Source organism: Parasteatoda tepidariorum, chromosome 7 (assembly GCF_982258835.1).
Source record: "Parasteatoda tepidariorum strain Cologne lab strain chromosome 7, Ptep-v5.0, whole genome shotgun sequence".
Lineage (NCBI taxonomy): Eukaryota > Metazoa > Arthropoda > Arachnida > Araneae > Theridiidae > Parasteatoda > Parasteatoda tepidariorum.
In genome coordinates, this window is record NC_141761.1 from 30456441 (window position 1) to 30481322 (window position 24882).

General features: G+C 29.1%; 2 protein-coding genes across 3 annotated transcripts in view; one reads left to right on the forward strand and one right to left on the reverse strand.

Annotated features, from left to right (window-relative positions):
• Positions 1-14771, reverse strand: part of fzy (cell division cycle 20 protein fzy) — a 30954-nt gene extending 16183 nt beyond the window's left edge. Inside the window, exons 1-6 of one of the 2 annotated variants that reach the window (XM_071183661.2) lie at positions 14543-14771; positions 11112-11389; positions 8542-8666; positions 3447-3588; positions 3229-3357; positions 1444-1735 (exon numbers count right to left, since the gene is read on the reverse strand). In XM_071183661.2, the coding sequence (XP_071039762.1) occupies positions 1444-1735; positions 3229-3357; positions 3447-3588; positions 8542-8666; positions 11112-11382 (959 nt within the window). In that variant the 5' untranslated portion in view covers positions 11383-11389; positions 14543-14771. Of the gene's footprint in view, positions 1-1443; positions 1736-3228; positions 3358-3446; positions 3589-8541; positions 8667-11111; positions 11390-14511 lie in introns of both variants that reach the window. The other variant, XM_071183662.2, reaches the window with a different exon arrangement.
• A 6598-nt stretch (positions 14772-21369) lies between these two features.
• On the forward strand, positions 21370-21981 carry LOC147806977 (uncharacterized). The gene has a single exon (XM_087168727.1). It carries the CDS (start codon positions 21370-21372, stop codon positions 21979-21981), a length of 612 nt encoding a protein of 203 aa, XP_087024853.1.
• Positions 21982-24882: the final 2901 nt, after the last annotated feature.

The following is a 24882-nucleotide window of genomic DNA, read 5'->3' on the forward strand; positions in this document are numbered from 1 at the left end:
CTAAAAAGTATGTTTTTGTTTTTTAAACTAATAATTCATTCTATTATTCGTAAAATTTATTTGACTTAAATTCCTGAAAAAACTAGATACAGGTCTAAAAATTTTAAATCATGTTAAAAAAATATATATCTATTTTTGATAGGTAATATATAATAACATGATATAAGAGTAACGACACATTTCCCTTATAAGTTGACCAACAGTTTAAAGGAATACACAGTAAGAGGTACTACACACTGTACATTTCATAACAAGAATATGTTTAGAAACAAGCGTGAAATACATAATCTCCCTATTTTAATTTCATAGAAAAAAAGTTTTTTAAAAAAATATTTGATCCGAAATCTAAATTTATTTGTAAAAATAAGTTTGGGCAAAACTAAAATAGTAAAAAGTGAGACTGATACATAACTAAGCTCTTACGCATATATAATGAAGATAAAAATATATACTGTAAATAAAACCAAACAAATATAAATTACTTAAGTTACTAATGAAACATAGAATGTGATAATTGTGATTAAAATTTCAAATTTATCACTAATTTTTTATTATTTAGCTTCTCAATTGTAGATTTTTTCTTATCCTTTTATTTATAAGTACAAATTTATAGGAAATTGCACACCAGTAAATATACTCAACTCTTCTCCACAAACAAAACTTGTAAAACAAAATGAAATAGACAAAGTCCAGCTTGCACCAAGACATGGTGTGTAGCCAGATTTTTCAACAAACAGTAAGCACGTTTGAAGCACTCAAAAATATTTTTAATCACTTTCCAAAAAAAAAATATATATATATATTAGCAAATGTGCAGCAATAAAAAAAATTTTCTCTATCGTTCAAAGTTCTAAATTTATAAACATAAAATCAACAAAATGCAAAAACATTTTAAAAAACTTGACATAATCGTGATAAAATAACTAGTTTTGATAAATATTGCAGAGAAAATTGTGAAAATCTCGATTTTTTTTGTAATATATGATAATCGACACAGCAAAGAAAAAATGCCATTTTGAAAGATAGAAAATTAGGCACTTTTTATAAACCCTGAATAAAAAAAGCTCCTTCAAAGGCTGTTAAAAAACCTAAATCAAAAATAAGTATCTTTAAGCACTTTTTAAAAGCACTCCACATCCTTGAAGATAAAGTAATTAAAATAAGATGACCAATAAAAAAAACCAATTTACTCTCATGCAAATTAAGATTTTTCTTTTATTTAAAAAAAGAAAGAGAGGAACTGTTGTTAACACTTTTTTAATAAAACACTCGAGGTAAAGAAGATTAAACTTTGACCTACTTATGAGTAAAGCTAAACAACTTGAGAAAACAAGACAAAAATTTAAGTACATTTATGTGGTATTATTTGTTAATTTACCATGTTGAATAGCTTTAAACGTTTAAAAATTATATTAATAGAATGCAATTTAAAATTTTATTTACCTAGATAATATATAAGAATTCCATGATAGTGATGGTACTCTGGTAGTGTGACTCTTCATGGTCCGAATTCTCTTTTCGGCACTGACATCCCATAGCTGAATTTCAGAAGTGCTAATCCCTACAGCCAGAACATTTCCTTCATTTAACCACGATACTGAAGATATGTATTCCTCATGTTCAGGCATGTCTAAAAGTTGGTTAATTTCACCAGAGCTTGCATTCCAAAGATAGAGAGATCCATGCAGTGCAACAGCCAAAACATTAGCAGAACTCCAGTCTATAAGATTCAGATCTAAAAAGCCACAAAAAAAAAAAGATTTGTGTTACTAAAGATTTTCTTTTTTTCTAAACCTGTAAACTATACTTGAAAATGAAGTACGTGTGGTTATAGTCTATAAGGAGCAATGTGCTCAAAAAAACTTTAGTTTCCTTAAAAGAGGGAACACTTTGTTCATCTTTTAAATAAAGGACAATTCTGTTTTAAAAGAGGAGACTTGACAAATAGAGAACTGATTCAAGAATAATTACACTCAAAAAGAATAAATTACGTTAAATATGAAAATACTTACCTCTTCAAATAAATTTAGGCAAAATAAATCAGAATTTGTAAAAAAAATTTAAAAAAAAAAAAACACTTGCAAAAGGATAAAATTTTATATTTCGATGCAAATAAAATGTAATACCTTAACACACACACTACCAAATGTAATGTAAACAAATCTGAATTAGCAGCAAATCTGAATCAGTCATGCATTTTTTCAAAGTTATTTTTATGAAATAAAATATTTTAATTTCTCAAATACAAAAATTTTTAAAATCCACGTTTAAAAATTTGAATTAACTTTAAAAAATTAATGAAATCAGTGTTTTCATTACAGAAAAAAAAATGAGAGAGAATTTCTCACCCTTTCTCAAAAACAGAGTGAGACCTCAAAAAGTTAAGCGAGATTTCTAAAAATTAAAAAAACGCGAATAGACTTGGAGAAAAGTTATTTCTTTAATTATAATACGTTTTTAACATCTTCTAATTTTTAAAGCATTGAATATTTTTGCTGCATCATCATATGGAAAACGTTCTATAATTACTTTTTCATCAGCTTTTCTCATTAGGTTGCTCAAATGTTTATCAGTCATTTGTATATTTTGTCTTAATTCGGTTTTGAGTGCTAAATGGTCTTGCAACAGATGCTGAACAATTTGGAATCACTAAGTAAATTTGTAGCATTGAAAAAAATTTAAACGTCTTACATGAAGAAATCTTACCTTCGTCTTACATGAAGTAATCTTACCTTCGTCTTACATGAAGTAATCTTACCTTCGTCTTACATGAAGTAATCTAACCTTCCGTGAACACTTGGTTGCAGAAAAATGTGTTCTGAAAGGTGTTCTGTCATTCGGGGGGGGGGGGCATTGTGTTCTGCTGTTCGCACTGGTTCAGAACAATACTGGTAAATAGAGAAGCTAGATAACAGGGATCCATGTTGAAAATAATGAAAGATCAAGGAAGAAAAGTGAAACGGATTTTATTCAAAATGGCAGAAGACTAATTTTTTCCAAAATTCAAGCATTTTGAAATTGATTAATAGAGTGCGTGCATCTTCTCGCATTAATAATTTTTTAATGAGAGAAAAGAAAAAAAATAAGCGAGATTCTCGCGCTGTAGTGAAAACACTGGAAATGAATGATAATGAAAATTTTCTCCTCTATTACAAATTATGTATTAACAAATTATCATTATTAACAAATTGTAATGCAATCTAATTTTCCTTTACAAATAGTACTTACAGTAATCATCTAATATTTCAGGAGCATCAAGAATTCGATCAGGATTTTGAGGTATGTGACGAGTTGCTTTCTTGGTAGAACCTGGATTTTTAGTGGAACTGTAAAGTATTTTCAAAGCATTTGCATGACCTAAATATAAATACATTAATTAAAAATCGGGCATTATTATAAAACATCGGAAAGGGAGCACAAATAATATAGTCTTCTTGACAACACACCTGTGGGAGCTTGGGGTGCTTTGTTTTGATAAGCTAAAATTCGACAATTCGATATATCTTCACCTAACAAGTTTTCACTCATAGTTTTCCTATAATGAGAGCTATTAGGGCTTAAATTTTCATCTTCACTTCCTTTAGTAACCTGAAAACTCAAAATAATGAGGCTCTTTCAAAATAACGATAAATATAATCTACAATGCTGTAACAAAAGAAAACAAAAAAAACACTATAAAAATATTTAAAATTAAAAACATATACAGTAAAACTTTTTTTTTTGTGCGGTGGATAGGAACCGCATAAAAAAAGTCGAACTCAGAAAATACATCAATGATTCATGAAATAGATGAGAGGACGCTTTCAATTAAATTAAATAATTAAATCAGACCTAAAGAAATTGTAAAAATATTTAATTCTTCATTGTACATATACATGGAGAAGTTCTCAAATTATACATTAAATAGTTTGCTGCTATTCGTCGGAATCCAAAACGCACATCTTCTTGTGATGAATTGGTTGAAAATCGCTTTCGTCGCTTGAAGATAGGATTTCAATTGACTTGTTTTTTGGTACCATAAGGTCAGTGATCAGTTTTTGTGACGACGGTCGACTGGTCAATTGCTTGTAAACGTCACGTTAGTGAGACATGCATGATCTCAGCTCTTTTTGGAATTTTAAGCGTCTTTCCACATTGGTATCTATTTTAAGAAAATGCGTTTCCAATTTTTTCGAAATATGGATCTCTGCATATATTTTACCTGCTGTTATAGACTCTGGTTCTTCTTGTCCATTTAAGGGAGTATTTATGATTAAGAAATAAAAAAAAATTATAAAAACTACATATAAATAGAAACAAAAGTAATTGATTTATTTACCTTTATCTCATTATAAAATGAATCCTTAATCACATGAATTGTGTATAAAACTCTGAATACGAAGCGTATAGTATTTGAGATACGCGCAGACGAGAATTTACAAAATAAAAATAATGGTTTAATTCTAAAATACAAAGTATTTTAACACAGCAGACAATTTTCTACTGACTTACTTCAACTTGTTTAGCGTAGAATAAATTTTAAACAGAAGAGAAAATGGAGTTGATAATAAATGAACTAATGAAAATAAATAAACAGAGCATTGCGAAGTCCAGATACATCGCTGTCAAGGAGACCACGCAATTAGAGTTCGTCCACAACATTTATATGCACTTTGATAGGAAACATTAAACTGGCGCTAACGCCGCTAAGATTCATATACCACATTAAAATAAATCGCACAAAAAAATGGCACAAAAATAAAATCGCACAAAAACAAAATCGCATAGAAAAGGACCGCACAAAAGCAGGTTTCACTGTATATGAAAATGTTATGTAAATTTGCTGAGGATGTTATACAAAATAGACCACTTAAAAATCTAAAAGTCAACAAATTAAATTTTAACGTCAAATTACAATAACACATGAATGTATGCAGATTTTACCGTACATTAAACTTTTACTTCAAAGAGAGTAAAATTTTGTTTCAAAGGGACCACAAAAACCTATTGCCTTAGTACCTTTAGGGTGCGGCAAAATAAAATAATGCAGACAAACGATTTTTAATATGACTTTCTTAAAAATAGATAAATTAACAAAATATAGTACAGAATAAGAGTAGATTTTGAAACCAATTAAAATTTATTTATTAGTAAAAGGAGCTGAGCTCCTTTTCAAAAGTGCAAACATTCATCGAAATTTTTAGCAATAGAGGGCGCAAGTCTTCTATCTAAAATATCCCATTACTACTGAAGCACAAACTAATAAAATTTAAAACTTTCTGTGAACTACAGCATTTTAATTAATACTAATAATTTTAAATTTAAAAAACAGAGTAAAGAAAGAGTTGAAGCAATAAAACAGCTGGAAAAATAAGCAAATAATTTTATCTTTTTTTTCTTCTGAGGAATACTTTTCTTGTTCATTGAAAGGAAAGAAATACTCATGATGTTTCTGTTCTCATTTCGGAAGAAAAAAAAATATTCGCCAATGACTGGCTTGCTTCAGCTAGAATTTTAAATTGATAAAATAAAAAATATTTTGAAATCAAAGTTTAAAAGATATTTCGCTCCAGAAATGATGTTCTTTCCTTCATTTTTTGAAAAAACACCAGAACTTTTAAAGAACATGATAAAACATTTTATATGGTAATAAAATAGGACTGAGTGGAGATTTTGTTACAAATTCAGATATTCGAAACACCATGAAATAGGGGGGGGGGGGAATTGCATTTTAAAAATTAAATTTTTTGGAAACCTAAATCCATGAATTTCCAGGATTTTTTTTAAAAAAATAGTTAAGATCATGACAAATATTGTTCAACATCGAAATTCAGGACTTTCCCTGATTTTTCATGACTTTTCAGGTGCACAGATATCCTGTATTTATTAATAGAGCAAGACTTACTCCAAGATTTAAAAAAAAAAAAAAAAAAATAACTCAAGTTTGACAAAACCTTATTAAATACAAAAAAAAAAAATAGAACCCGGAAAGAAAAAAAAATTTTTCTTACAGCCCTGCCAAACGTATTGATATTGCTTGATATTTTTTTAAATGATAAAATATATTATTGATCAAAAATAATTGAACACACAAATTTAAAAGAAATTAGTTAACTTCTGTTATATGATGCATTAACTTTGTTAGAATTTTTTTGCTACACAATGCATAACATTGGTATATTAGGCACCAACAACAAAAGGTTGAATAATCTGATTATTTTTAAGAATTAATTTCTCTTTAATTATAGATACTGTCAATTAAATATACTCTGATAAAAAAATTTCCCATAAAGATTTTTACTTTAAGTTTAAATTAGTAATGTGAATCCGTAAATAAAAACAAAAATAGATTTTTAAATATTCTATACGCCCAAGGAGCGGGAGACTTCATTTTGACTTCATATAAAAATACTACCTCAAACTTAAGCTAAAAAGTTAATGAAGGGGTTAATATAATCATTGATTACAGCAAAATTTTTTGTTCAGAAAATTATAATTTTTATAAATGATCTACTTCTTATTAGGCTTATTTCACAAAATTTTAATACTTAATTCGTATATGCATAAATGAATAAAAAAAAATTAATGGCCACATTATATTAAGAAATCACTTTAATTTCATTTCGAATCAAAAAATACCTACAATTTAAAACAATATTATTACTTGCATAACCGCCAACTTCAGAAAGTAGGAATTAGAAAGATTGGAAATTCAAAAATAGGAAGAATGTGCACAACATAAATTTTCATTCTTGATGTACTTTAACTTTAAAGACTCATTAATAACCTTTTTTAATACATATAATTAGCAAAAGGAATTGAATATAAAAATATTTGTAAAGTAGAAATTCCCTTAAATGTTTTTAAAATTCACTGAATGAACACTAAATTGCAAAATTAGGTGTTTTCTTCTGTACATTTAGCAATAGTGTTTAATTTATGTGATAAGCTTCAAATAATATTTAAATACTTTTTATTAAGTATTTTTAATAATACATAAGCAAGAACTATTGATTTGTTAAATACATTTAAATTTACTATTGCTAGCAACTCAAAGTTGCACATTACTGGAATCTTGGGCATAAATTAAATTTTGAAAATGCCAAAATACAGAAGCTCATCTAGATGCCCTGGAACGTTGTTTTATTCTTATGAATGATGAATCCCTTGCTGAAGACATCAGTTCCTCAAAACCTTTCCCTAGTGCATTGAAATACATTTTACCCTGATTTGCCCCTCTTGGCTCTTTTTTCTTTTCTTTTTTTTGTTTCTCTTTCGGTTTTTGATGGGCAATTTTACATTTTATACTTTCTAATCACTTTTGTACATTCTCCTTCACATTGACAAGGCTTGAGAATAGGTATGTATTTTTTAAGCGTCTGAAACATATTGACTTAATTCGTTTTATTTATTTTTGCTTATGTTCCTTGGGTTATTTTTTCAATACTGGTTTAGTAATTGAATTATTTAGAAATCCAATTCATGGGGGGGGGGAGCAAAACAAAGTTTACAGAATATATTGTACTGTCTTAAGCTGTAACCGAAATAAATTTTGTTAGTAATATTTTTATTGAGACTTTTCAACCTATCAAAGTTTATGAAGATAATTCTGAAGCTCTTACATAAACATCAGCTAAATAGAGAAACTTTACAAAAAAATTATAAGCATATTGAAGTACAATTTTATTATGTTCATGAAAAAGGAAGAAAAAAATGGAGTTATTGATATTGTTTAAGTAGAATCAGATTTTAACATTGATATTTTTACTGAAATTTTAAGAAATGTTAAAATTGCTATAAGTTTTGCTTATGTTTGAAAAATAAGCAAGCTAAATTGCTTTAAACTTTGTTCAGCATTTAAAAAATAATGAATGTTTTCTTAGAAGTTCTGTTTTTTGTTTAAAAGTCTGTCTATCCTGTGATATTTTTAGAAATGTAAGAAGAGTTAATTTATTGTGTTTAACATGCTTTTTGTAATGTGTTATAATTTTTAAAAAAATATTTAAAAGGTAACTGTATAAATGTCTAATTATCGAATAACTCAACAAAAATGCAAGTATTTAAAAATAAACATAGAGACTTCAATTCTTGACAGAGAGTTGGACAATTTCTGAGATATAAAAAAATGCTTGAGGAAATCGATATATTAAATTTACTTTTTTTTGAAGTGATAAAAAATGCTCGAGAAAGTCAATATTTTTTTTTAAATTAACTATTTTGATGTGAATAGCAGGAATAAAAATTATTGCATTTGTATGATATGTTTATCCTTTTAAAGTGAATTGATTAAAAAAAATCAAAATTTGAAATTCGAAAAACACTGAATATAAATCAAGATGCGTAATTTATAAATCCCTATCGCTCGCATACAGATACACATTTGTATAAACATTTGTACATACTATTCATTGGTACAAAAACAAGTTACATTTCAATGTATTGAAATTTACTTACATCACCCAAACTATTATTGGAAAAAGATTTGTAGAACAAAATACATTATCATGGCTAGCATTTAAATATCAAAATACAAAAAAAAAAATACTAGCAAAGTATAAAAACCATATAATGCGCCAAATCAAATTGCATAGCACTTCTGTTAGGGATGAATCGATCACCCATTTGTTCAGGTAAAGGACTTTTTCGATCTGATTTTCTCCCAGGAGTAAGCCGTCTGGTCAGTTCATCTAAAACAAATTAAAACCAACTCAAATTAAAATTGAATACAACAATCAGCTTGATTTATCCAAGCCTTATCATTAACCTTACTAATCTCTATCCTAATTGAAGTAATGAATATTAATGTCTCTACTTACAGTGAGAAGTTAGCTTGCAAACAGTTTCACTAGTGTATTAAAAAAGAACTGAAATTAATATTAAAATATCTCAAATCCTATAGTGGATTGATTTAAATATACATATAATAGGGTAATTCCATCAGTGTACATGTAACATTTGTAGACTTTGTGTACTAAATTAAAATACTATGCGTCAGCAATATTTTAGCTAAAATCTAGTTTAAATTAAGATTATAAGGGATTCAGATTATATTAGGATTAAGATAAGATTAGGATTATGGCAAGTAACTTTAGGATTTAAATGAGGTTGAGTTCTATTATTGTAATAATTTTTATTATATGGGTAGCTTTTTCTATTTAGAAACTTTATATTATATCCATTATTGTTTAAGCAATATTCAGAAATTCAACAAAATTCTATAATATGACCATGTTTGGCACAAAAAACAAATATTTTGCTGCAATTTTTTTAATATTGTAATGTCTATAGGGGCATCATACATTTGAAACCCTTTGCTATAACATTCACATTTGAAAACTTACATTCATATAAAATAAATCCCCTATAATTGAAAATAATGTACTATAAAATATTCATGATTTTCAGTTCAAATATTTAAAAAAAAATGTACATTGATTAGAATATGAAATTTGTTAATTTGTGAATAAAAATTAATTTAAATTCGTAAGACTTATTTTATAAATTATAATTTTATGCTTAGGTATGTCAAAATGAAATCTGTACCAAAAATATTGATTGATACTATACTACCTTTATTGATCATGATCGATACTACCTTTATTGATCATGATCGATACTACCTTTATTGATCATGATCGATACTACCTTTAGCTAACATGAAATATAAAGAAAAAAATATAAATTTCAGACACAATAAATTGTTCAAATAATAAAGGTCTATTAGAATAAATTTAGAATAATGTTTAAATTTAATTTTCGGAATCTTAGCATGCCTTCAGCCTGGCACCGGGAGGAAAAATGCTTTTCTTTCAAACCATGTAGGAAGCGAATTTAACTACGTCGTAATAGCAAACCACGGGCGGGTTCCATTACAAATCGAAATGCATAATTAACTCCAGGTTTATTGTTTTTACAGGGATACAAAAACAAAATTTAAAAAAGCAGAAGGGTGAGAATTTTTGAACTTTCCTTTTTAAAAGTATTTTGCGAACTACCGTTTGAATTTGTGAAGGCACCGCTAAACGGTGGTAAATTTGCCCTTGACAGATCCCTGGTAGACCTTCGCTTTTTAGCTTCTAAAAAACAGTTTATAAGAAAATTTATAGTTTTAAATTCACTGTGAAAGGACAAATTTGTGGATATTTAAGCTTTCTGTTGATTCAGCAACACATGCAGATCATGTAAGTTATTTGGGTAGAACTCTACATAAACAGAAGTGATTTTTGCTAAATCAAAAATATACTAAATCCAATAAAAAATGCTAAATCCACTTGTTGAAAGTGTAACTAATTTTATATATTATATAGTTTAGCTGTTGAAGCTTTTAAAGTTACATTTATTTCATATTTAAAAATAATATAATCAAACACATGCAGGTGCACTTTATGTGTACCTTGGTATGTATGCCGAAATTTATGACTGCGTAGTAAGCAAGGGAAATCTCATAGTATTATGAAGATTCAATTTTATACCAAATGAGTAACATTTTTAAGTGCATTTTAATTTTAAAAAAATTGTTTTATATTAAGGTCCTTCAACCAGGGTCCTGCTTTTATGAATTTGTGCAAATAGGGTCCTGTTATTAAACAAAAACATTTTCAAGGAGTTTTTAAATAGTAAATAGATACAAGATTATTCTCAACACTAAAACTAGAAAAATAAATAAATTTCCAAAAATAAACAGCAAATGCTGCTTCTAAATTAGAGATGCAACATACAAATATTTGATATTTAGCCTACTATACAAACTTCAAACAAAACAAACTTAATTCGTTTTTCTTTCTCCCCCTGGAAAGGGTTTATTCGATTAACAAAACAATAGTGAAAAACAAATTTGTGGAGGGTCCGATTAAAAGAAAAATCATTTTGTGAAGGGTCCGATTTTAAGATTAAATATTTTGTGAAGGGTCAGCTAACGCACCCAAATTTCTACTAAACAGACCCCTGATCAGTTTAAATTAATATGAAAATTATTTTAATATAAATTTTATTTTCAGACAACAATGTCTCTAGCATCTGCATCAAACCATGCAAGATTCTAATTCTCTTGAGAAAATCACTTTTAAAAAATGATTCTAATAAAAATAAAAACATTAAACTTTTAAGAAACAAAACAATTGACAAATACATACCAATAGGTGATTTTGAGGACTTTGTTGAGGTTTTGGCATTCCCCACACCGAGAGAAGAGACATTTCTACCAGGACTGGGATTAGCTTTAAAAGCGCTTCTGTTTAATGAAATATTTAAGGTTGAATTGTTACTTGATGTATTGAAAGACATATCAACAGAAGATGTATCTTGCAAAGTCTTTTTTTGCCACCTAGGAGCCGGGCCTTGGCGTAATGGAGCATTGTGGCTTAAAGCATTAGAAAGTTCATTTTCTAATTTAAATTGCGCCATAATTCACCTGTTACAAAAATAAAAACTATTACAAATTATGAAAGTAGTGTCGTCTAACCATATACTACTTTTTGATTGAAGTACCACTTGCACTATATCAACAAATAAGGAGCCACAAATCCAAATATTTAGACATGTTGGCATAACCAACCTCAGCATATTCAATATGCAACATTTTTTGTAAAAAAAAAATTACAAATTTAATAGCATTGTGGTGATTGTAGTTGGCGTGTCAAATCACGATACGGAGTTGTCCCCATCCAATTATTTCCGGGTACCAGAGGGTATTTTTGCATTGTAATCTATCTTGGTAGCAAATATCGCCAAGGAGCCAAATAGACTTAAAAATTTGCAAATTAAAAAAAAAAATATGCAGAAGTTTGTTTGAGAGTCAGGGTTGGCAGGTTTTTGACATGTGACAGTTTTTGACAGTTTAAACCATGGTTTAAACCGTCACGTCAAAAACCTCACTGTCAAAAATGTCGAAAATGTCAAAAACCTATATTCATATGTGAAATTTAATTAATACATAAAATTTATATATTTTTTTTATAAAGGATAGTGTTTCTAAATATGTTCTAGAAAAAATAAATTTAAAATTTTGAAGAAACACTTATATTTTGAATAGTAACCAAAATCTTGTACTTTTGAAAGCTCACATCTTTTGTAATATTATGTATTCATTTTCATGTGTTATTGAAAATCTGCAGTGATATTATTAAGAAATTTATTTATAATCAAATTTAGTGTATAGTATAGATTATACTAAAAATTAGAAATTTTTAAAGATAAACATTAGCAGTTTTGTACATTAGACATCTTTTAAAGAAAAATCTTTTTAATATTCTTTTAAATCTTCTTAATAATCTTTTTAACATAAGACAATACAAATTTAAGTGCTTTCTGTTAAATACACAGAGTAGTTAGTATCGATTTACAGTATATTCAGCCTATTCATTTAGTACTATGCTGAAAATTTAGTTTATCCAAATACTTGTGAATTTCATTTTGCTGAATACTACATAGTTTTGTTGAATATCTAAATATTCAGCTGTTGAATAATTACTTCTTGCTTTCAAGATATGCATTATTTGTATTCTTAATACAAGTGGGGGAAAAAATTAAGAGGTAAAAATTGTTTTAAAATGATAAGTGTAATAATTATAAATAAATATAATAAACAATATGAATTATATTTATCATTATTCCCAAATATAAATACTTTTAAATTCAAATTAACATACTGGATAATAAAGATATTCGGTATAACATTAAAAAAAATTTCATACACTTGTATCAAGTTTGTATTTATACAACATAACTTGTAAGTTCCTTATAAATATTAGTTATATGTTCCTTATATGTCAAAAATGCATAGTAATAAACTTTTAATTTTCTTAAGTATCAAAAAAAAAATTTTTTTTTTCAAAATATAAATATTTAAAAAAATTTTGTGCAAAATTTTTCTGCACATGCATTTGAATATAAATTTCTGAGATTTTAAATCTGTTATTTTACCTTAATTTTAATTAAAAAATATTTTAAAACCTGCTGATTACCCATAGTATAATTAAATTTTAATATAATGCATGGCAACTGTTGGTAGTTTTGAAGTTTATATATTTTCTTGGCAAACTTTAGTTTTTGACATTTTTGACGGGTTTTTGACGGTTTAAACCAGTATTATACCCTTGTCATGTCAAAAACCACTTTTTGACGTCAAAAACCCAACCCTGTTGAGAGTGTCTGCAAATTATGCCCTTCAAGTTGTATATTATGCCCTTCTTCAATCTTTTCGTTTTTAGTTTCTCACAGACAACTGCCTGCAAATCGCAAAGACTTAGCAATTATTCTGCTGCACATCATATGGAAATCTTTCCAGGAAACTGACAGATCAGGGTGGGTTTTTGCCGTCAAAAACAGGTTTTTGACATGACAGTGGTAAAAACGGTGTTTTTACAGGAAAAAACCGTCAAAAACCTACTGTTTTCTTTAATTTATGGCATATAGCGGACAATATATTATTTTCACATAATTGCCTTTATAAATGAATGCTATTGATTTTGCAACTATATACATGTATTCTTACAGAAGAATATACATTCATACAGAAATATTGTTATATACTTATTGAAAATAGTGATACTTTTATCATTATAGCTTGATTTGCAAAGGATTCAAAATTTTGCACTTCTTAATTGTTAGAAAAGAACAAACAAACAAAAAAGCTTGGAACTATTAATAAATTCAAGAACTAAAAAGAAGAATTTAAAATTTGGCATTTCTTAAATATTAGAATTAAGCTTAACAAAACTTGTAACTACAACTAACAAACTAAGTCAAGAATGACTTGACATTCTTCAGTAACGTAATATGTGAAACAAAATGATGCTTGGAAATGTTGAAAATTTTGTTTATCATCCTAATATTTAATCCTAATATACTTCAAATAGTATGTTCTGATATAATCATGTTGGGAAAATGCAAGAATCTGTTCTTAAATATCTTTTAACAACTTTTTTTCTAATTTTATCGCCTAAAAATGAATTAATTTCAACTTATAATCAGTTAAACTAAAAAAAAAAACAGTTTTACCAAAACTATGGGTTTTTGACATGATGGTAAAAACCATGGTATAAACCGGTAAAAACCATCATGTGTCAAAAACTTGCCAACCCTGTGACAGATTGTCATTTCCTTACTTAAATTAAAACTTATAATAATTACAGTACTTTTAAATATTGAGGTAGACTGCTACGTCTTTCCCCGAATCTTAGTACATAAAATTAGAGCTTAAACCTAAAACCCTATTTATAGACTACATGGAATATTTATTGAGTATTAGACAACAGATTTAAAATATTTTTCTAAACATACATTCAACAAGAATATAACTGAATATAGAATAAACTACATTTAATTTAGATAAACAAATCTAACATTTGAGAAAAATGGATTTCGTTGTAAACAACTTAAAAAAACTAAGTAAGAATTTGACTAAATAATATTAAATATTTTAAAACTAACGTGAAGTTAAAAATAAGAAAAGCTGGAAGTTTAAAGCAAGCCTCGTATTCTAAATTTAAACTAGAAATAATTTTTTACAAATTCGTCAGCTAACAGGCATACCTAAATATTACTTGAAAGGCTATCTACTTACACAACCTTCGCTCAGAAGTAAAGTTTCAGCAGCAGGCAAATAATAGTATTATAAATTTACTATTGTTCAAAATAAAATAATTCTTTGCAATTGAAACAAAAATTTGTCAGAATACAAAAATTAGGAACAGCAAACATTTAAAAAATTAAAATAACTTTCAAACTTGCCACTGTTTAGGTTTAGTTGTAACATTGCTGTATTGCTCGTATTGACGATCGAAATAGACTGCAGGTGGCGTAGAGCAGAACTCTCTACCTATGGCAACACTTCACATGCTTTCCCCATTAGCGTGTGGAAAGTCATAGAGGAAGGAAGTACGTTAGATTCTCTCTTGATTTTCATATAGATTAAAATCTTTTAACTTGGAAAACTATATGGAACTGAAAACTGCATTAAACATAGTTCTAAAGAAAAGTATCACGGAAATTTTAAAAAATATTTTTATTAAATGAAAAGGAAAAATATTAAGAAAAGGGAAAATATCGTAGTACATTCTTATACAACTGAAAAGATTTGTTGTAGTTCATTTACGTCGCACTAGAGCTACACAATTGGCTATTGGCGACGGTCTGGGAAACATCCCTGAGGATGATCCAAAGACATGCCATCACAATTTTGATCCTCAACAGAGGGGATGGCATCCCTGCATCGGTAGCCCAACGACCTGCACACGAAGTCGAGCACTTTACGGTAGCACAGTTTAACAAGGACCAATACCGCACACCCTTGGTCCCTACGCAGACTGATCCAAGTGGTCACCCACCTGCACACTGACCGCAGCCAGTGATGCTTGACTTTGGGGATCTGCTGGGAACCGTGTCTTAACGACCAGTCCACTGCGGGACACAACTGAAAAGAGGAGAGGGGAGAAGGGCTAAAGGCATGAATCCGGTCTCTCCCCAGATGGCGTATTCGAGTGTTGCGATCGCCAATCAATATAATGAAGATTCGGGTTGGATGTTGCATAGCAAGAAACGTTATCGCTAACGTCGATGTTCATGGTTACTAGCCTCTATGATTATTAGATTTGGCTACTTATATTCCTTTTTTCCTTTGATTTGAATGTTAGCAAAATTTTTTTGTTTTCTCGATATTCTTTTATTATTTTTTAAGTGCCTTTCAAATTAATATTAGTAATAAAATGAGTTGAAAAACTGCACAGATATGACTAACACTCACTAAAACACTGATATAAAGAAAAAAAATGCGCATATACACTAGAGCATAATATAAAATTATGGTACATTTTTTTAGTTATAAATATTTTTGGGCATGATTCACAGGCACGATGAAAAAAGACATTGCTAGAACATAAATTGTTTCGAATATATTTAATTTTTACCAGCATGATAAATAATTCGCGATCGCAACGAACTACAGGGGGCGTTATTGTATGAGGCGAATATCTGTGATCTCTATATGAACAGTCATTCAGTTACTCTGGAGACGTCTTTAATGTATTCAAAACCAGGCCCTCAGACTCAGTACTTAAAACTACACCCATTGATTTCATGTTACTACTCACAAATATTAAACCACTGGAGGTTGTCTCCGAGGAGAAGCTTTAATTCTTTATGAAAAACTCCTTCACCTTAATGATGCTTTTTGGATGAACTATCGAAATTCTCCTCGGAATCTTAAAACCCAAAATGGTTTTGTCCAGATAATCCATGGCTTCAGAGATGCTCTTCATCTTCCTGTAACAGTGGATAAAGTTATGAAGCCACGTAATCCACTTGTAGCGTATCTACCACTACAAAATTACAACTACAATTCACTAATATATAAGACATCTTAACTCGACTCTATGACGGGGTACCTTCTCATAGATGACGGTTGACATGATCTGTAACTACTCTCCCTACATTGGTTACATTCGGACGTGATGTGAACACGCCTACCTGGGCAGTAACGCCCACTTCGATCTGAGTAAGTCTACTTCGTTGGATGGTCCACATTGAATAGTTGACTTGCTACTTGTGCCTGCAACATTATCTACCTCCTCGCACTGTTGCTACTCAGTCTCGAGCACACAACGTCGGCCTGCATACACTCGACTGCTAAAGGCAACACAGGAGCGACTACGACTATGAAGTTAATACACCTCTCACATTCAGCACTCAAAAAGTACGGTGTTCTTAATACAGCTCTCCCAGCTTCGCACAAAAACAGCAATGATTCAACTAGTGGTTATCCATTCATCGAATTCTATCACAGATATAATTCTGGTGGGGGAGTACTGTAGCGTATCTACCACTACAAAATTACAACTACAATTCACTAATATATAAGACATGTTAACTCGACTCTATGTCGGGGTACCTTTTCATAGATGACGGTTGACATGATCTGTAACTACTCTCCCTACACACTACTAGTCCGTGACCCCAAACCTTGCAGCTTTCGAACACGCACGGTGACGTCACTATTCCCCGGAGTCTATTCTATACCACCGTCCGATAGTAAAACGAAATCCAAACCTCGCAACTCCCGAAGAGAGCGGTGAAGGGAATCCCAGCCCTCGAACAAAGGCTCGGACCCTCCCCCTAGGAAGTGACGTATTTTATCGATAGTTATAGGAAAGTGACCAATGGCTTTTGTTTATCCTTTAATCGTTCTCCCTTCGCTTAGGGGTCGTGACCTCTATCCCAGAGTTTACAGTGTTCTTTCAGAAAGAGAATGTATTCTTCTTTCATTTTGACAGTTACATACATAGTCTAAAATAAATATCTACATATTTTAATCTTTGATCTTTCTTCAAGAATTTAATATGTAGTATTCGTTTTAAACTTGTTTGCATTATTGTATTTATTATTAGAGAATCGATTTACTTAAAAATATATTTACTAACAGTTTGCCAAAAAAAAGAAATATTCTTAAAATAAAAAATAATACGTCAAATAATACAAATCAATAATACAAATCCAATACATCTTTATTTATTACCTTTTCTAAAAATCATACTTTGAATGTTGTTTTAAATAAATGAAATTGAGTCAATCAGAAATTTTATCACTAGATTATGAAACTTTAGAAATTATATGTATATTATGGAGTGCTTTTAGATTTAAAGAACTAATGATTAATAAAGGTTATTTAATTTCACAAAATTTTGCAATCTTCTATTTTTACTTATTTTATCATACATAAAATTTTTATTATATTTATGATTACTTTATTACCTTCTATTATTTATAATTATTTTTTTTTATTATTATTTGCAATTGATAAAATGTGTAGCTTTATGCTTTATAACACTAAGATCTTTTAGTTTTAAAGCTACAATAAGTATCAAAATAACGTGCAATAAATAAACTTTAATAAATCGGTAGAATGCATGAAATAAACTTTAAACTAGCATTTTTTAAATAATTGTTAGTTTAAATAATCTTAAAAAAAATTTGCTTTACAATTTTAAAAGAAACTGCTTTTTCAATTTTTCACTTTCTTTTTTGTTATGATTCCTCTTTTTTTTCGCAATTGCAAACTTATACATTTTAATAATTGTAAGTTATTTTTTCAAGAAAAACATTATTTTCTTCTTTTTTATAATAAATTACAATTCGCAACTCAAACAATGCAATATTTATTTTTCAAATTTAATAATTTATCTCTTTTTTGGAAATGGTATTTTCAATCGGTTTGTTATATTGAACTAGATTTGGAAAAAAATTCTCTGCAATGAATTTTTTGCCTTACATTACCCTCTTACATTAAACACAACTCAGAAGACAAGGATGCCAAGTAGTTGTACTTTATTTAAGAATTTCATGCTAGAGTTATTAGTTACACAATTTCACTATTGTCGTTCTAACCATAAGGGCAGTTCGTGATTTTTTTTATATCACAAATTCGTTTTTAAAGTTTTAACTCGTTACAAGTATTTTTAATACTTTCAATTAAACACATTTTCAATTTCAAAATATCCTCAATTGTTTTTATATTTGATGCTGGATTTTATATTTTTTTGCCTTATCATTTACCATTGTGTATGTAAATAAATTATGCAAAAGTAATTCGGAAAAATATTTGTTTTAAGTGCCACATAAATTTGTAAGAGACTTTTTGAATTAGAATTAATTGCATCAATGAGGATAACTTAAAATATTATTCGAATAATACCAAAAGAAGATTAGTATAATTACCAATGAATACAGGTAACACAGAACATATTAGTTAATATTTAAAAATTAATAATACTTAGCAAATTATTAATACTTAACTAATATTTAAAAAAAAATCTCAAAACAGAGAAAACAATTATGCTTGATTTTTTCTCTCTCTAAAATTTGTAATACTAACAATAAGTATTTTCAAAAATTCAAATGTCAAACAACAGCTTAAGAAATAACTAAAAAGTTTTCTTTAGTCTAGAATTTTTTTAGTACAATTTTTAAACAAAATATTTAAAACAACGTTATTTTTTTTAGAAATTTTTAAATGTTTATTTTAACAATTTTTTTTCATAAAATTTAAAAAACAAATTTTTGAGTATATTTCGATGTCATAATTATAAGACTAGAAATATAAATAATTTTTTCTTGGAATATTGAGAACAGGAAAATTAAGGAAAAAAATAATAAAAAAAGGTTTCTTAATTATGCATCTAAATTTACCAGCAACTTTAAAACAATTAATTCAAAAACAATTTTATTAAAAAAGTTTTCTTTCTTTATATTCCGGTCTTTTTATTATGGTCTTATATGGAATCCAACTCAGAAGACAAGGGTGCCAAGTCATGAAAACTTTGTTAGAACTTTTGGGAGTTAGAACTTTTAGTTATACATTTCCATTGTACAGCAATGGAAAATGGTCTAGCCATAAGGATTATTCGTGATTTTATTTTATCACAAATTAGTGTTAGTAGTTTAGCTCGATGCAAATATCAACTAGTTTTTATTGCACACATTTTTAAGAACAAAATTTTCTCAATTGTTTTTCTGATTGACGCAGGATATTTTTTTCTTATGATTTACCATTCTGTATATAAATAAATTATGCTAAAGCAATTCAAAAGAAATTCTCTCTTTTTACACGCCGCAAAAATTCGAAAAAAGCTTTTTGAAGTAGAATTAATCGCATACATTAAGATAATTTAAAGTATTACTTGAATAAAAACATAATAACGCTAGTTTAATAATAACAAATAAATATAAGTGAATATCTTTAGAATAACTTAGCTGATACTTAATGGAGAATCTCAAAACAGAAAAGAAAATAATGCTTAAGTTTTTTTTCCACCCTAAAACTTATTATTTACCATTTTATTAAAGGAGTAATTATTTTAAAAAGATCAAATGTCAAACAGAAGATTAAGAAATAACTCTAAAACGATTTTGTTATTCAATTGCTTTTTTAATGCTATTTCTAACAACAAAAAAAATTTAAAAAAGGTGATTTTAGAATTTTTTTAATCTTAATCTTAACAAATTTTATTCCTAAAAATAATAGATAATTTTTCAAAAAATAAATTGTCGAATATATTTTGGCATTATAGATAGATATAAGAGTAAAAATATCTTTTTGTCTTAGAAAATAAAAGATGAAATTTTCGCATTTAAAGTATGAACAGAAAAATAAAAAAAATAATAAAAATGTTTCTTAATTATGCATCTAAATATAACTGCAACTTAATAATAATTCAAAAACGATTATATCGAAAAAATTTCCGCTCTTCATATTCCATGCTTTTTATTACCCACTTATATTCTACCCAACTCAAAAGACAAGTGAAAATAAACGAAATTATGCTTCTTAATTATGCATCTAAAGTAATCAACTACTTTATAAAAATTACAAAACCGATCATATTCTAAAAGTTTCAGTTCTGTCAAATCTCTGATAGAAAATTGCATAGCGGATTAAAAATAAGCATACAATTTGTAGTAATTCTTATTTAAATTTTATACGATTTAGTTATAGTAATCTTTTTTATTTATTTGGCACTAATCTCAGTCATAACTCACCAATTTTTATAGAAAAAAATTCCATTTTTTTTCTGCAGATATTTTGAAAATATTACGAGGTAATTAAAATAAAAGTTAATAAAAACATGGCAATAATTATACTAAACATATTATGGCTAAGAATACGCAAAAATTTGGAACAGAAAAAATGTTCACGTTTTATTTAAAGTCGTGCAAGATTATTATAGATTTTATTATAAGTTCTGTTAGAAACCGAAACTAATTATTTAATCCATTTATTATATGAAATAATAAATTTGTGAGAGAAAAAATTATGTCTGAAATATATTCATAAAATATCTAGGTAAATGATTATAAAAAATCATAAAATATCTGGGTAAAAATTATCTTTGAAATCGGAAATCTAATTTAATCCCAGCGTTAAACGCATCCTATTCGAACGTTCGAATCGCTTTCACCAGCAAATTGTTAGGTGAAAGCTTTCCGATAGATGGGAGGAAAAATGAAGATCGCAGCCCGTTAGCAAAATCCGTTCGAAAGCGCGAGGTTTCAGGTTTTCCCTAGGAGTAGAAACGTGACGTCAAAATGACGTCATTTCTCTCTTCCTAGCTCGTTCGAAGTCTGCGAGGTTTGAGCTCCATGAGATTGGGAAGTATCTGGACTTGCAACTAACTCCCAGTCCTCAAACGCGATACCGCTCCTAAAGTTCCTCTCTCCCTTGCTCTTAGGACTCTAAGCAACAAATTCCCAGAACCTGAATGGCTGCGGGTTTATACTGATGGCTCTTTTTCAAATAACCAACCGAACGCTGGAGCAGGTGTTCTTAGCGAACTGTTTTCTTTTTATGCCCCAATCGGAAGTTTCCGAACCGCATTTGATAGGAAGGTTTCAGCTATTCGCATGGCTCTTCAGCAGTTGGTTGTTCTTAGGGATAAATTTCAAAATGCTGTTATCTTATCTGATTCCAGAGCTACTAGCAAGTCCATATGCTCCATACTCGTCCCATCTTCTAGGGATATACGGGACTGCCAACTATCCATTAAAAAACTGGAACAATTGGGAAAAGCGACAGTTCTGCAGTTGGTTCCGGCTCATTGTGGGCTGAGTGGAAATGAGCGGGCAGACGCACTGGCGAAGAGAGGCACTGAGGTGTTGCAGCTCATGAATTATAACGTTCCTTTTTGTACTATGAAGCGACTTATTAAGAACAGAGTGTCTTCTCGATTATATAGAGATATAAGGACACGTACTGCTTTTAAAAGTTGGGGAGATTTAGATCAGCTGAGCATTCCGGAGTATCCTCGACGTGATGCGGTTGCGATGTTCAGATGGTTCTTTGTACCCGGCATGACTGTCTGGCTGGACATCCACTTTCTATTGGGGTCCTCCCGGACCCCTTTTGTTATTTCTGTGGGGATCACATCATCATGGATGGTCAACACATTTCACACTGCAGAGCGCTTCGTGGGAGTTCCTTGGTCGAGCGTTATTGGGAGGCTCGAGGCCGAATGAGACAATGATTTTATTTTTGTTTTCTTCCTTTTTGTTCATGTCTTTTTCCCCCTTTATGTCTAGTTCTCCGCCATTGGAAATAAAGAAAACACGAAAGATGACAAAATGAAAGACGTTTTTATTTGTGTCTGATATTAATATAGAAAGTGAACATCATTTAAACTTGAAAAATTGTACAGGAAGGGGAAAATTCCTCTTCATTGGAAGGAGGTTTTGCTGCTATCAACAATATTGTCTGTCATATACTTCAAATGGAAGCACAGTGTGCAAAAATAAGAGGACTAACCTGAAAAATTTTTGATCTAATGATCGGATCTTCATGTTCTAGAACTGGTTAGAAAGAGGTTACCTCAAATATGGTAATAAATTTGTACAAGTGATATCTTAAGTTAGGAAAACAGAAGGAAAAAGAAATACGCACTTTTTCTGATTAAGCATACTTTTTTTCGACGTATTTCACCATATCTCAGAAACTTTTTAAGTGAATAGAAAAATTTTTGCATACAATTATAAAATTCTTTTTTCCAAAGATAATTTCATGCATGATTTTAGTAAATATTTTGTAGGTTTTTATTATTTTATTTTATAATAGTCGGAAAGCTTTCGAATAGTAAAATATACACTATTTACACAATCTAATGCATTTTTAAATGGGAAAATACAAATTTTGATCAAAATCGGTCGAATAGTTTCTGAGAAATTGAATTTTGAAAAAGTCGAATTTTTTAAATTAGAAATTTGAGAAAAGCCAATTTGAAACAATAACCACAAGGTATCGTTTGTTCGTAGATCTGAGATGGAGATGTATTGGAAGACTGGAGGCAGGACAAAGTCAGTGAAGCATCGCTGTATGTGTTGTATTGCTGCTAGAGGTGATCATACTCCATGTAGGTATTTCTTCTATTCCAAACTGGCACATCTGATTTATTCGTTTCATACACAAGATAATTTTTGTAACACCATAATTGTCTGATTAAGTTTCTTTAAATTCTATTCCATAATTTATGATAACTAGAGTATAACTTATTTACTGCTTAGTAATTGTAAAGCGGTTACATAAAGGTAATGTTTTAAAATTTGCTTATCACAAAATGTTTCGCCATAAGGTAATATCGCTCATAGGAATGCTTTATAATAAATTAAGTCCTCTGCGTATATTTTGTAAGCTCAAATAAAGCGATTCCCTTGGTCTGACACAGCACGTTGACGACATTATAACGCCTTATATTATTTAACGTGAATTTAAAATCATAAATAAATTAACAAAAAAAAAAAAATTGTTTACCACCCCTCCGACAGTGAATTCTAAACTTGTGGAGGAAAATTGATTAAAAGTTCAAACCATGACAAAAGTCATGTTAAATCATGATAAAATCTAAAGGGGGAAACTTTTAATCATCATATATATATAATGCTACGGAAATTTAGAATAAACTGTCGAATGGGCGGTAAAACATTATTTAAAATAATTATAAGCAAGTTTCTTTTATTAAAATTTGATTTGCTTGATGTTAAAATTTTTTTAAAGCTTCTGTGTTTCCACTTTTTAGGCATCGCAGTAAAATTAACGGCTGTTATCTATGTTCTGAAAAGAAATTTAAATTAAGGTAATGGAGAGAAGAAATTGTTTTCTTACTACCTACCATCAATTATTTGCTTAGTTTTAAAATGAGCGTAATTTAATGACTGTAGTCATTCAATATTCTCCGTCACTCAGGGCCGGATTAACCTATAGGCACGTGCCTAGGGTCTACGAAAAACTTGGGAGAAAAAAATTTGTTGACAAAAATAATTTAGCTTTGAAAACAACAAGTGTATTTCGCACAAAATTATGAAGATACAAATAAAAATATAATATTTTACTGTAATAAATTATTTTGCAGAATCTTATGATCTAATATATTACTTTTTTGCGATTTTTGGATTCAACGAAATCTTGTATTATGCTGTCGAATTCTAAACTACGCAAAATGTCGGATTCAATAGACATAAGTGCGAGCGATGCCAAACGATCTTGATTCATTGTTGAAAGCAAATAATTTTTTATCAATTTTAATCTGGAGAAAGATCTTTCTCCTTCTGCATTTAATCCAGGAATCGACAAATATATTCTTAATGCAATGTGAACGTTAGGAATAGTATTCACAAGTTTATCTTTAATTTGAGCCTTCAACATTTCTTGTGCAGATTTATGTTCATACAAATTTGAAAATAGTAAAAATTCATTTAAAAAGTTTTCCTCTAAATCGGATGAGTAAATTTTCACCAAATTTTGCGCTTTTAGTTTAATCTCAGATTCTGACAAATTTTTGTGAACAAGAAAACCGAAATTATCGTACAAATCACTGTAAGCTTTACGCCTTTTAGTCATTTCTGAAATTAATACATCGAAAATGGCGTAATACGTTTCCATACGAAGAAAATTTCAGCATATATTTTGAAAAGAGGGGAGGAGTGGGGGAAGGAGGGGAGGGCCCATAAACGTCTGTGCCTAGGGCCTACGAAAGGTATAATCCAACTCTGCCGTCACTATAATAGACGTTCTGTCTTTCGTTCTCTTTTAAATGCATTTATACAAGATCATACCTTTTAGATTTGCTTAAGTTTTTGGTTTCGTTCCCTGCTGGCTAACGCTCGACAACCACGGAGTTTTCAGATCGCTTCGCAATTTGAAATTTTCATTTCTTCCCTGAAAACTTCACCATTGATGACTTCACGCGTATTGTAAAATATTATGCTTTTTTAAAAGTAAAATTACTTCACAAAAAGTGATTTATTTTACAATATGCATAAACTAGGGATGTACCGACCAACACCTCCCTCTCCGGAACAGACCAATATCACCGGGTATCCAGAGCCAGGTAACACTGATTTATGTTTTGTATAATAGTCATTTAAAAA

Coding starts and splice junctions, on each gene's coding strand:
- LOC147806977 (XM_087168727.1), top strand. CDS start 21,370: ATGGCTCTTCAGCAGTTGGTTGTTCTTAGGGATAAATTTCAAAATGCT.